General features: G+C 32.0%; 1 protein-coding gene across 1 annotated transcript; it reads left to right on the top strand.

The window, feature by feature from the left end:
- Positions 1 to 498: 498 nt before the first annotated feature.
- On the top strand, positions 499 to 8,328 carry LOC127098023 (probable serine/threonine-protein kinase At1g54610). Its single transcript, XM_051036524.1, has 8 exons — positions 499 to 746; positions 1,140 to 1,591; positions 1,836 to 2,120; positions 2,238 to 2,555; positions 3,990 to 4,217; positions 6,749 to 6,849; positions 7,370 to 7,481; positions 7,626 to 8,328. The coding sequence occupies exons 2-8, from the start codon at positions 1,223 to 1,225 to the stop codon at positions 7,956 to 7,958; spliced, it is 1,746 nt and encodes a 581-aa protein (XP_050892481.1). The 5' UTR covers positions 499 to 746; positions 1,140 to 1,222; the 3' UTR covers positions 7,959 to 8,328.
- The last annotated feature ends 4,134 nt before the right edge of the window (positions 8,329 to 12,462 follow it).

The raw sequence follows: 12,462 nt of genomic DNA on the forward strand, positions 1-12,462 counted from the left end.
AATTAATGTACTCACTCTTTAGTATTGAAAATCTCGCGACCTATACTAACATGAGTATGAGAGTGTTTACAAATACTTTGCAGACTCTTCCTAGTGAAACCGACTAAATTTCATCTTTCTCGACAATTTGTTAATAGTATTATAAACCCGAATTTTGGATCGGAACATAATTCAAGTATAAAGTATAAGTTAAGCTAATTAACAAAATAAAAACTAATTTTATTTAACTTTTAGATGTAATAAATAAATAATTACATTTTTCCAATTACTATTTATTTTTACTTAGTTTTATAAGTTAATTTATTTCATATTTAAAATTTTCTGTTAATTAAAGTGTAGTTTATATTTTGAAATACAAATATGACATTTTTTTATATATTATAATTTTATTATAATTTTAGTCAAAGTTTTTATTATTATAATAATTAAAAGTACAGTGAGAAAAATGTTTCACCAAATATATATTTATTTAATAGTAATTTATTTTTGCTTTGGGCCTTAGCAATAACCAGTATAATGCTAAAAAGGAATTTATAGATTACTTTATTAGAAATAGATTTTGAAGGTTTGACTTCGTGTGAGAGTACGAAGATCTCATTCTCACCCTTCTTCGCACCATATTCTTTCTCGTTGTCTCTCACGCTGAAAAAGACTGCTCAAAACCAAACATCTCGCAGGAACAATAAACTCACAGACAAGACAACTTTCTCGTCTTCGTAGAAATTCCACCTTCGATTACTGTCACTGTAAGATACTTTTCTCCCTTTTTCCCTTTTTGTTATTTGCCCCTTTTGTTTTTTTAACCCATCACGTGCTTTATGAAAATTCCCAAATTATTCACTTTCCATGTTTATAGATCACTCAATCTTGTTGCTTTGAACTTCAATTTGGTTATTAGGTCTGTTTATGCTACTGCTTCTTTATTGTTCAGCTCATGATCATTCAAGGCATCAACTAGTTTTACTTTTAGTTTCGAGTTCGAAATTATTCGAATCGCGTGATGTGTGTGTTTTTCGATTTTACTGGATGGTGTTACCGATTGTTGCGGGGTTGTCGAATTAGGGGTAAAAAGGGAAGAGTGTGTTTTTTAGTTTTAGTCAATTTTGTAATCTTGATGATGCTTGTGTTTTTTGGATTAGGTTAATGTCGTGATTGGGTGATTGGGCATTTGGATTACGGAAGTGAACCATGTCGAGGAAATGAAGCTTGGGTTTGTGGAGATATGGGTTGTGTAATTAGCCGAGAAGTGGAGTCGGGTATTGTTACTGAGGTGAAGGAGGAGAGTAGTGTGAGAGTTGAGTCCAGTAGGAAGGTTGAAGAAGTGTCGACGAGTAGAGGTGAGGGGAATGTGGTTGAGGTGAGGGTGAAGAAGATTAAGGAGAAGGAAGAGAAGAGTGACGGTGATGGGGTTCAGCGGCCGAAGGGTGAAAGAAGAAGATCGAAGCCAAATCCGAGGTTAAGTAACTTGCCAAAGCATTTGCAGGGGGAGCAAGTAGCTGCTGGATGGCCGTCTTGGCTTACAGCGGTTTGTGGGGAAGCGCTTAATGGGTGGATTCCGCGAAAGGCTGATACATTTGAGAAAATAGATAAGGTTGGTTTTGTGTTTATTTTTAAAATTTTGGACTTTAGTTTATATATTGTGAGTTGTGATAGTGTTTTCCAAACTCATGATGCATTATTCAAATGATCAATTTGTGGGCAAGGTTAAAGGGAATTAAGTCCTCATTAATTGAAGCAGAATAATTTAAATTGCATAGAATCTCTCGTTTGCTCGTGCTAACAAATTTCTTATATACTCTAATACTTGTTTTTTCTTTAATTTTTCTTTTCTTTAGATCGGTCAAGGAACATATAGTAATGTGTATAAAGCTAAAGATACGCTAACGGGTAAGATTGTTGCATTGAAAAAGGTTCGATTTGACAATTTGGAACCCGAGAGTGTAAAATTCATGGCTAGAGAGATCCTTATACTGCGAAGATTGGATCATCCCAATGTTATAAAGTTAGAAGGTTTAGTTACATCTAGAATGTCCTGGAGTTTGTATCTGGTGTTTGATTACATGGTACATGATTTAGCTGGACTTGCTGCAAGCCCTGACATCAAGTTTACAGAGCCTCAGGTTAGACCAGGTTTGCCTTAATAATTTGAGAAATAAAATTGATATCATTGTAACATACTTTCTTTTCAATTGCAGTATTTGATGTTTCCAAATAAATACTTTGTTTATTGCTTGCAGGTAAAATGTTACATGCATCAACTGCTATCAGGACTTGAGCACTGTCATAATCGGCATGTACTTCACCGCGATATTAAAGGATCGAATCTTCTGATTGACAGCGAAGGAGTACTCAAGATTGCCGATTTTGGACTTGCATCTTTCTTTGATCCAAACCGCAGGCATCCTATGACTAATCGCGTGGTTACCCTTTGGTACCGGCCTCCTGAGTTGCTTCTGGGTGCTACAGATTATGGTGTGGGTGTGGACCTCTGGAGTGCTGGTTGCATTTTAGGAGAGTTATTGTACGGGAAACCAATTATGCCTGGTCGTACAGAGGTGATAATTTAATATGTCTTGTTTTGATTTATAGAACTTACTGTACCTCTCAATCTGTACAAACTGTTAGTGTGTTACTTCAATAAGCTTTCTATTTTACAAACATCACAATTGTCTAAGCCTGTGCCGAGCTTTAAAATTTATTAGCAAAAGTAGAATAAATCCAGAAAACATAAAAGCCAGTAATTGAAGAGGTTGTAACTGCTTGTTACTTCTTGTCTCTCTGATCAGTGTGGATAATTGCTTCATTAACTACTCAGTAAACTATTTGTTTTTTCTGCAGCATTTGTATCCTTGGTTTAGGCCACTTGTTCATGTTGTTTAGTATACATATTTTTGTACTGTTGAAAACTCGTAGAATTTTGGTTTGGCCTAACTCAACCTTTAGAAAATCGGCCGATTGCCCACCACTTTTGAACACATTTTTCACATTTTACCCCATCCACCGTAGGACTCTTAACACAAGTGCCTCACACCCAAGACCAAACATCTAGACATGATCTAAGTCACTCGATAGCAGTGTTGTTGATGGCGGTCCATGGTGGAGACTGGAGAGCCAAAATTCCGCCATACCGTCCGCTTTGCGGCACGGTTATAGTGGATTATGGCAGAAAAACCCGCAATATCGGCCGATATTTATCATTGTGGCGAGGCCAAAAACCGCCATGTATATCCGCCATAGCGGCCATGGCGCCGCAATTTGATAACACTGATAGTGGATGGTCCAATGGACCTTAGGTAGGATCTTATACCGTCTTAGAATTTGTGTTGGGCCTAATTCAAAACTTGCAGAACTGACTTGTAAGGTGATACTGGCCACCACTTATGAACACATTTTCAAGCCTTATCAAGTGTGAAACTATTAACAAAATAAAAATAATGGGTGAAAAGGAGCTAAGTTTATTATAGGGGTCTGATCAATTGTCAAAAAGAGGTTTCATTGAAAATTTGAGGGAAAATCAAGTGGTGAAGCTTAACTAGATTTTTCTTAACAAAAGAACTGTACACAATAGAAGTTCTTAAAACTATTACAAATTATCATTGTTACTTCTTTAAAACATTTTATCTAAGCTGACTGCTATTAAGTCATAGTTTGGCTGTATTATTTAATTGTGGCTTAATGGAAAATCAAGTGAAGCACCCTCATAATTAGAAGGATAATCAGGTCCTGCATCTGTAAGGATTTCGAGGAGCTATGATGATAACCCGATGAAATGATGATGGACTGATGTATAGGAAGCTACGTTCTCTTAATTATCTATAGGATTTCTGTATTTTATAAAACATATCTCCAAGTATGTTTCATTAGTGATTTAATAGGCAGATCTTATGTTTAGTTTTTTAACATCTCTTACATGGTTTGAGGATTTTGTTTTTGCAATAAGGACATTTTCTGGTTATTTGAAGTCTCCATGGGTTGAATGTTTTACACAGGTGGAACAACTGCATAAGATATACAAGCTTTGTGGTTCACCTTCTGATGAGTATTGGAAGAAGTCAAAGTTGCCCAATGCTACCCTGTTCAAACCTCGAGAGCCATACAGAAGAAGCATAAGAGAGCTTTTTAAAGAATTTCCACCTTCTGCTCTACCCCTTGTCGATACACTTCTTGCAATTGATCCAGTAGAACGGAAGAGTGCCTCAGATGCTCTTAGAAGTGAGGTTGGTTTTGAAAATTCTTCATCTTTTTTGTTATTAATATGCAAGCATAGTGTTTTTAAACTTTGTACCGCCTTTTTATTGATATTACTATTTCATGCCCATTAGGCCGTCTTAATCTCTTTGATCCCGATCTATTCTCGGTGCATATAGATTTCCTAGAACACATACCCAGGACTCCTGTGTGAAACATATACAGCTGCATATTCTTCACGAACCCTATGACTTAGTTATGACAAGTAACTAGTTTTATGATCAGGCATATATGTTCCTTAACTGCAATGATTGCCAATGGATTCTTCTGATGTTAAGAATAAGGGCTCGTTTGATTGAGTTTTGATTTTCTATTTTTAAAAATGATTTTATAAATCAATTTTAAAAAATTATTTTTAAAAAAATTGATGGAATAAAATCTGTTTGGTAGCTGTGTTTTTAAAAATCGTTTTAAAAATTAAAAACTTAAAAACTTGTTTGGAGAAATTGTTTTTGGTTTCTAATTTTTAAAAAAAATGAATATCTTAAAGATCCTAAAATCTAATCTTTTAAGTCTTATAGTAAAATAGCTCTAATACAAATCAAAGTTATATATAATTTTTATCAATCGGATAAGATAAGTTAATAAAAAATCTGAATATTTAAGATTTTCTATTTTAATATTTTATTAATCATTTGAATATATATATATATATATATATATATATATATATATATATATATATATACTCGTTAAAAATTAAATGACTCTATCTTAGCAAAACTCATATATAATATATTTATTTATAATTAATTTAATTTTTTTTAGAATCTTCAGTAATTTTTAAAATAAATAAAATATCAAAATAAAAATTAAAGTACTAAAGTATTTGGTATTAGCAACATAGAACCAATAAAAATTAAGGGATCTAAAATAAAATTTAAATATAATTAAAACTTTAAATAAATAATGCCAAATAAAAGATATAATAATTTTCATGAGTCATCAAATATGGACTATATTAAAAAAGATAAACTTTACCAATTTAAATATATTTTTATAAATTTTACTTTTGATTAAAAATAATCAGTTGAGAGAGTTCTATATTAAAGTGGATTTTTTTCTACGATTAAAATGGATAAAACGAATGATACAGTAAAAAAAACTCACAAATATGTTAAAACAAAATTTGAAAAACACAGAACATTGTCATCGTGATGTTGTATTAAAAAAATTCACAAACTTGCAAAAACAAAATAAAAAGTTTAACATATTTACGATAATGCCATTAATGAAAAATCATTATTTTCCGAATATTTTCAAAACACAAAATATATAAGAAAAACATCTAAAAGATGTTTACAATTTTTAGTTTTTAAAAACAGAATACTAAAATTAATTTTGAAAACTCTATGACAGAAAAGTATTATCAAACAAATTTTTAGTTTTATAATTTTTGAGAACTAAAATACAGTTTTTGGAAATCAATTCAAACAGGCCCTAAATCTTCTAGGAGCTTGGTTCTTGGGCTCCTTGCCCCGAGTATTTTGTACAATGAATGCACTTGAATGTTATAAAGTGCTGCTATAGGAGAATGGTCAGTAAAATATTGATTGTTGTTTGAGACTCCAAGGGAAACTGTTGAACTCTATACCACCATCCCATCCCATCCCGAGGATGTATCTGTCTCTTAAGCTTTGTTTATTTATATTTTAATATGTGCATCCCTTCTTGGAATAGGATCAACCAGTTTGATTTGATATATGACAAGATTTCGCTCTCTCTCAACCCTTCTTATTTGTAAGCAACATGTCTTATTTTTCTAATTACCGGTTTTGTTAAAAAAAACGCTATACTGCTATTATGTATCGGAGTTTGGGGTAGCCAATACGAAAGGCGATATAATATGTCAATTCCGCTTTTTGTAGTTTATTGGTGCATTTTGATATATCGGTTATAGCGGTACGTAATGAATAGCAGAGTTGTGTGTTTTAGCGGGCATTGTATATAACATCTAAAGCAATAAAACCTCACTACACTCTGCCTCCATCATCAAGTAACTGCTCTGTTGTCTACTGCATTCCTTCATCTCCTTCACGCAATGTATGCAACAATGCATCATGCTTTATTAGTTGTTTGAAATATTGAGATTTTGAGTTTTATGTCAATTCCTTTTTTATTTTATGTTTAATTTACGTTCTTGCAACTTTTATATGTGCAGCATGCTTTATTTTGTATAGAATTATTTATATTACAACTGTTCTGGGGCTTCCGCTATTTACCTGCAATGCTATCTGTTTGTTTCTCACATTGGATTTCTGGCAACCTTCTATTTTTTGCGATCCGTTAGTAGTAACACTGCTAATTATCCAGTACACCCTCTGACCACTATTATAAGCAAAAAAATAAACTTTTTAGATTCATTGAATAAATGATGTATCTGATCATTATTATATATCAGATACATCAATTACTCAAGAATTGTCAAGTTTAGATGTTCTTTTTTATACTCTTCTTGACCATACATTTACTTTGCTTGTCTATCCTATCTTTTTTGCAGTTCTTTACCACAGAACCTTATGCTTGTGATCCTTCTAGTCTTCCAAATTATCCCCCAACCAAGGAAATGGATGTTAAACGGCGCGATGATGAAGCTAGAAGGTATGTGTTCTTCAGTTTGCTTTCTGCATACTAGAAGTGAGACATTGTTAGGTAGGAACCCCTGATTTGAATTCCAAAGAAAGAACACTTTATTTAAAAAATATGATAGAATAGGAGAGAATCTCTCCTCAAGGGGTTCCCCTTCACACTAGAGAATTATAATGTTTAAAGATCGTCTCTACCCTCTGTGTTCTCCTATTTATACTTCTAGTCAATTGTGGCTGTTGCGGCCACAATAGCTGTGCTGTGTCACAGCGGCCAAGAGCTACACAATACAGCATCGCACTGCGTTTTACGGTTGCAGCCGTAGTGCTGTTCGTGGCGGCGTATTTGCAGGAATGATACATTTCAGAAACGCAAGAAGCTGTCAGTTGTTTTTAGTTCAAAACGTGAACATCATCAACTGTTATGTGAAATGAGAAGTGTTCCTTTGATCTTTTGGTTTGCATCTGCAAGTTTTTAAGTTAGCTCTCCTATTATATTTAACCAACTCTGAGTTGTTATGAATATGAATGTTCAGATCAAGAGCTGCAGCCAAAGCTCGAGTTGAAGGGGGAAAGAAGCATCGGACACGCGATCGTGCTGTAAAAGCTGCTCCAGAAGCCAATGCTGAGCTTCAACACAATATTGATGTATGTCAAAAGAAATACTTCTATTAATACATTCCTTGTGATAAAAGTCATTTTGATCTTTTATAATTGAAATTCTGCATTGTTATGATTGAAATTAAACCGTAAAATTGACTAAAATTTGATTTTATGATTCATGTGTAACAGAGAAGGCGTCTAATAACTCACGCAAATGCTAAGAGCAAGAGTGAAAAGTTTCCTCCGCCGCATGAAGACGGACAACTCGGATTTCCTTTGGGAGCTTCAAATCATATTGATCCAGATATAGTTCCTCATGATGTCTCTTTGGATTCAATGTCTTATACCTTTTCAAAGGAACCATTTCAAGCTTGGTCAGGTCCCATAGGCAATACTACCGGCAATGGTTTCACAAAGCGGAAGAAGAACACTGCGAATACTGCCAACGATGCATTGGATTTATCGAAACCATATAAAGGAACCCTCAAGGATAAGAGTAAGGGAAAGAAAATCATAGCATAAATATATACTCATTATCACATTCATCGAGTCGAATTATAAATCAATCATATTTTTTGGTTTTGGAATCCAAATTCTGTTAAATGCACTTCTGAAAACATGTCATCCTTGCTTCCTAAGTGAAGTTAATTCCTTATCAAGGTGTAAACCATTTCCCCCCATTTTTAAACCTTCATTTTTTTTCATAGCTTTCATTTTTAGTTTTGATTTAGATAAGATTTTTTGAGAGAGGTATTGAGTATATGTTGGTATGATAGATAATTACTGTGATGTACATTGTGATTTTTTGTTTTTGTACTCTCATGTCAATATCTGAAATCTGTTAAGTTTGTTGAGAATTGCAATAAATTTGAATTGTTGTGGTCCTCATTTATAGTCGTGTGTGTCTTTTACATTTAATTTAGTTATTGAATAAAAGATATGTTTGTTAAGCATTGACAAATATTCTATTTTTATACATTTTTCTTTTTTGTACTCAAATAGAAGCAATTAGTGTACTTTATCAAAGTCCACTTAAATAGAAGCAATTTTTTTTTCTTTCTCATAGGTTCATCTACAGTTTTATTTATAACTAAAATTTCATCTAGAATATGCCTACCTATAATGAATATTGATTGAGTCTATAAAAATCTCTTGTGAATATTTCTGTTTTGAAATATCAGAATAATATTTACTGAACAGACATAGATGATGTATAACTATTGCCACAATTAGTGCTATTTATTTAATAAATAAATGAGTAAAAAATTAATAAGAAATCTTGCCTTGAGTATAAAATAAATTGATCTTTGTCTTTTTTAGGAAAAAAATATATAGAGCTTCAATATTATAGTTTAAGGTATATACAGACACATTTTAAAAATTGGTAATATAGTTAAGACTTTATGCAGTCAAAATTGTAACAAAATTCGCAAAAAAATAATAATTTTAGATGTGAATTTCTCTTAAAGAATTTAAAGAATTGTAAGTAATTTACTTAACACTTAATAAAAATTAATAATATGAATAAGTTTGTAAGTGGCTCCACTTGCATATTTATTGCATAACTATTTTTTTAAAAGCAGAATAATACAATATTAAGTTTGAAGCTAAATTAAAATACTAGTAAATAATACAGTGATATATGAAACCCATTAATAAAATCTCTGCTATTTTTTAAATAAAAAAATTGCTTTAATATGATATGAAAGTATCATTTGCTAATATACTTGACATTTCTTGAGAAAAAGATCATAAACGTGATGGCACACATCATCTCAAGATTTAATTAAACATACAACAACTAGAAAAATCTAAAATTTAAGTATTCAATTAACTTTTAATTTGAGTTAATCTTTTCTCCAACAAATCCCTAATTTAAGTTAGCTCCTCATTTTACTTGTAAAAGCAAATTAAAACAAAAACAACAATTCTTTTGGTAATAAAACTAAACAAATTTTCTTAATTTAAATAATCATATTGGAGTGTTTTCAAATTCTTGTGAACATATATAAAACCGGCATTGCTAACTATGACTAAATTTAATAATAAGATTTAATTTTTTTCTCTTAACTTAATTTTATATTTTATTTTAATTTTTTAATTAAAAAATATTACATTGTAATTTTTTAAAACTGTTATGTTTGTCTAATTATTAAATTTTTAGAAAAAACATTAACTTTTTTTTTCTACAGAATTTTTTATTTATATGTTCATATAACATCGTCAACATATTATAAGTATATGAATTGTTTACCATGTATTTGTAATTCAATTTTTTTTACTACTGTTTTGTACTATAATTTAATTTTTTTACCCATTATAATAATTTGCGAAAGTTATTAATTTCTAGAAACAAAATTCTTACAATGTAAATATAATTTTTAATATATATGCTGAACAATAATATATACTTTGAACTTTATATAACGGAAATGATCCTGTTGAATTACAAAAGTGTTTTAAAAATTAAAATATAATACTTTTTAATTAATTGATTAAAGTGAGATATTAAATTAAATTAAAAAAATTTGAGAGTGATTATTTCTAATAATATGATTAAAATTTTGACGTTTATGCATGGCCCATAAAACCGGCAGCGATTATAATAATGAGTCGATAAATAATTGAAGTTATTTATTTTCGAGTTGTAGCCAAGTCAGTTTTTTTCAATTATATAAAAAAATCGCTTTTTCAAGCATGTCCTATAAAATACTAATAACGAAACTTAATACGTGCCGAGTGTTACTGTCGACAGTGTTTACAATCATGATACTTTATTTATATATATACATAAGTTCGTGATATGCTCTTTGGTGCTTGTGACAAGTGATGTAATTGTTTTGAATGTGAACACTTTTAATAGGGTTAAAAATGTTGAGACCTATCTATATTTTATTGATAATTTCTCTAAATAAATATGTGGATTTATTTGATTAAAAAAGAAAAGTGAGGTTTTTGAAACTTTCAAAGAATTTAAGGGAATGGTTGAAAAATTAATTGATGATGGTATTGAAATACACAAGATTGATGAGAGTGGCCAATATGTCATCGGAGTTATAAGAAATTAGAATGAGAAAAGAATTTTTTCATGAAGAAATAACACTACTAGAAAATTGTTATTCAATGATGTGATATAGTGACGTGAAAATCACGTGATAAAAAAGGGAGTTGCGACGTCAGTCTTGGACATGAGAAAGGTTGGAAAAAAAATTTTAAAAATGTTGTGACATGATAATCACGTCGCAATTTGAAAAGTAAAATTAAAAAATTAAAAAAGGCCAAATGTTGGTAGATGGGAGAAATTTTAAATTTTTAAAATTTAAGTTGTGACGTGAAAATCACTTCGCAACGTTAAATTAAAAAAAAAATGTTTAGGAGGGAAAGTTGTGAAATGAAAATCTCGTAGCAAAGTTGTGAAGTGAAATTCACGTGGCAAAGTTGTGAAGGAAATTTGAAAAAGAATCTGAATCTGGATTGCGAGAGAGAGAAAATCTGGAAATATATAAAACAATCAGCGATTTTCACTTCATAATTTGCCACATGATTTTCACTTCACAACTTTGCCACGTGAAATAAAAAAGTCAGACGTGCACAGGTTGACAGATGGGGGAAATTTGAAATTTTCAAAATTTAAATTGTGACATGAAAATCACCTCGCAACGTTAAATTAAAAAACAAAAAAAAACATTTAGGAGGGAAAGTTGTGAAGTGAAAAATCAGTGGCAAAGTTGTGAAATGATTTTCACGTGGTTGATTGTTCTATATATTTTTAGATTTTCTCTCTCTCTCCCAATCCAAATTCATCTTCTTTCTCAAATTTTGTGATAATGTTTGTGAAAGATTATCATAATAACTTATGATATTTTTAACACATTTTTTAATTATTTTTTATAAATTTTTCAAAATAATTTATAACATGTTAAAAAAATAATTTAAATTTACTTATCTTTTGTTATAAAAGATGGTCGACAAGATTCTATATGGTAACAAAAACACCATTATCGAAGGTTTCGCTGGTGGAGGTAGCTCTAGCTCCTCGTGAAGGAAATATGCAAGGCAGGTGCTTGCAACAAATGTAATATCTCATAGTTTCCCCAGAGGCACACAAGGGAATGCATGAGTTAACATCAACTTTTTTGAGGAACACGTCATCAAAGTCAGTCCTCACGATAATGACCCCTAGTCCTCACCGTGCAACATAGCAACTGAGATATCAAGCGAGCTTTGATAGATCATGGTAGCTTCGTCGACGTTCTTCTCTGGGAGGCCTTCCAAAGGATGCAACTCGACCCTAACGACGTAAAAGTATCTAGCGGCTCAGTAAAAGGATTGTCAGGCAAACATGTACAAATAATGAACCTGTACCCCTAGATACCACATGTGACGAGGGCATGGACGCCAAGGCGATTAAAGTCAATTAACTTATTTTGGACGCCTTATCACCATACAAAATCATCATCAGGCACCCCGCCATCAACACTATAGAGGCATTTGTTTCCATTTCCACCATATACCTGGTCTTAAAGTATCCACTTCCTGGAGGACAAGTCAGTACAATTCGAGGAGACAAACAGATTTCCCAAGAGTGCTACTAAAATAGCCTTGTGAAAGATAGGGAAGAGCTCATCCTGGTTGATGTCACCCTTTTTCTGAAGTTCCAAATGCTAATTTCGAGTGTTTGGACCCTATATTGGACGTAGAAGCGGAAAGGCTCGTGCCCACGGAAGACCTAAATGAGGTTCAGATAAACTTCTTTTCGCATCAGGTCATGAAGATATGCACTTCACTTTGTAAGGAGGCGGAATGAGAGCTAGTCGGTCAACTTATTAAGAATGTCGACTTGTTCGTTTTGGCTCCATCCGACATGCTTGGGATATACACCAAAGTAGTGAGACATCACCTTTCCATCCACGCTGCTTCCAGACTAGTGGTGCAGAGGAAGCAAAAAGTTGGCGAAGAGAATATGAATGCCATTGATGAAGAGGCAGGGAAACTATATAACGTCGAGTTCATCATGAAAACAAAA

This window comes from Lathyrus oleraceus, chromosome 6 (assembly GCF_024323335.1).
Source record: "Lathyrus oleraceus cultivar Zhongwan6 chromosome 6, CAAS_Psat_ZW6_1.0, whole genome shotgun sequence".
Classification (NCBI taxonomy): domain Eukaryota; kingdom Viridiplantae; phylum Streptophyta; class Magnoliopsida; order Fabales; family Fabaceae; genus Lathyrus; species Lathyrus oleraceus.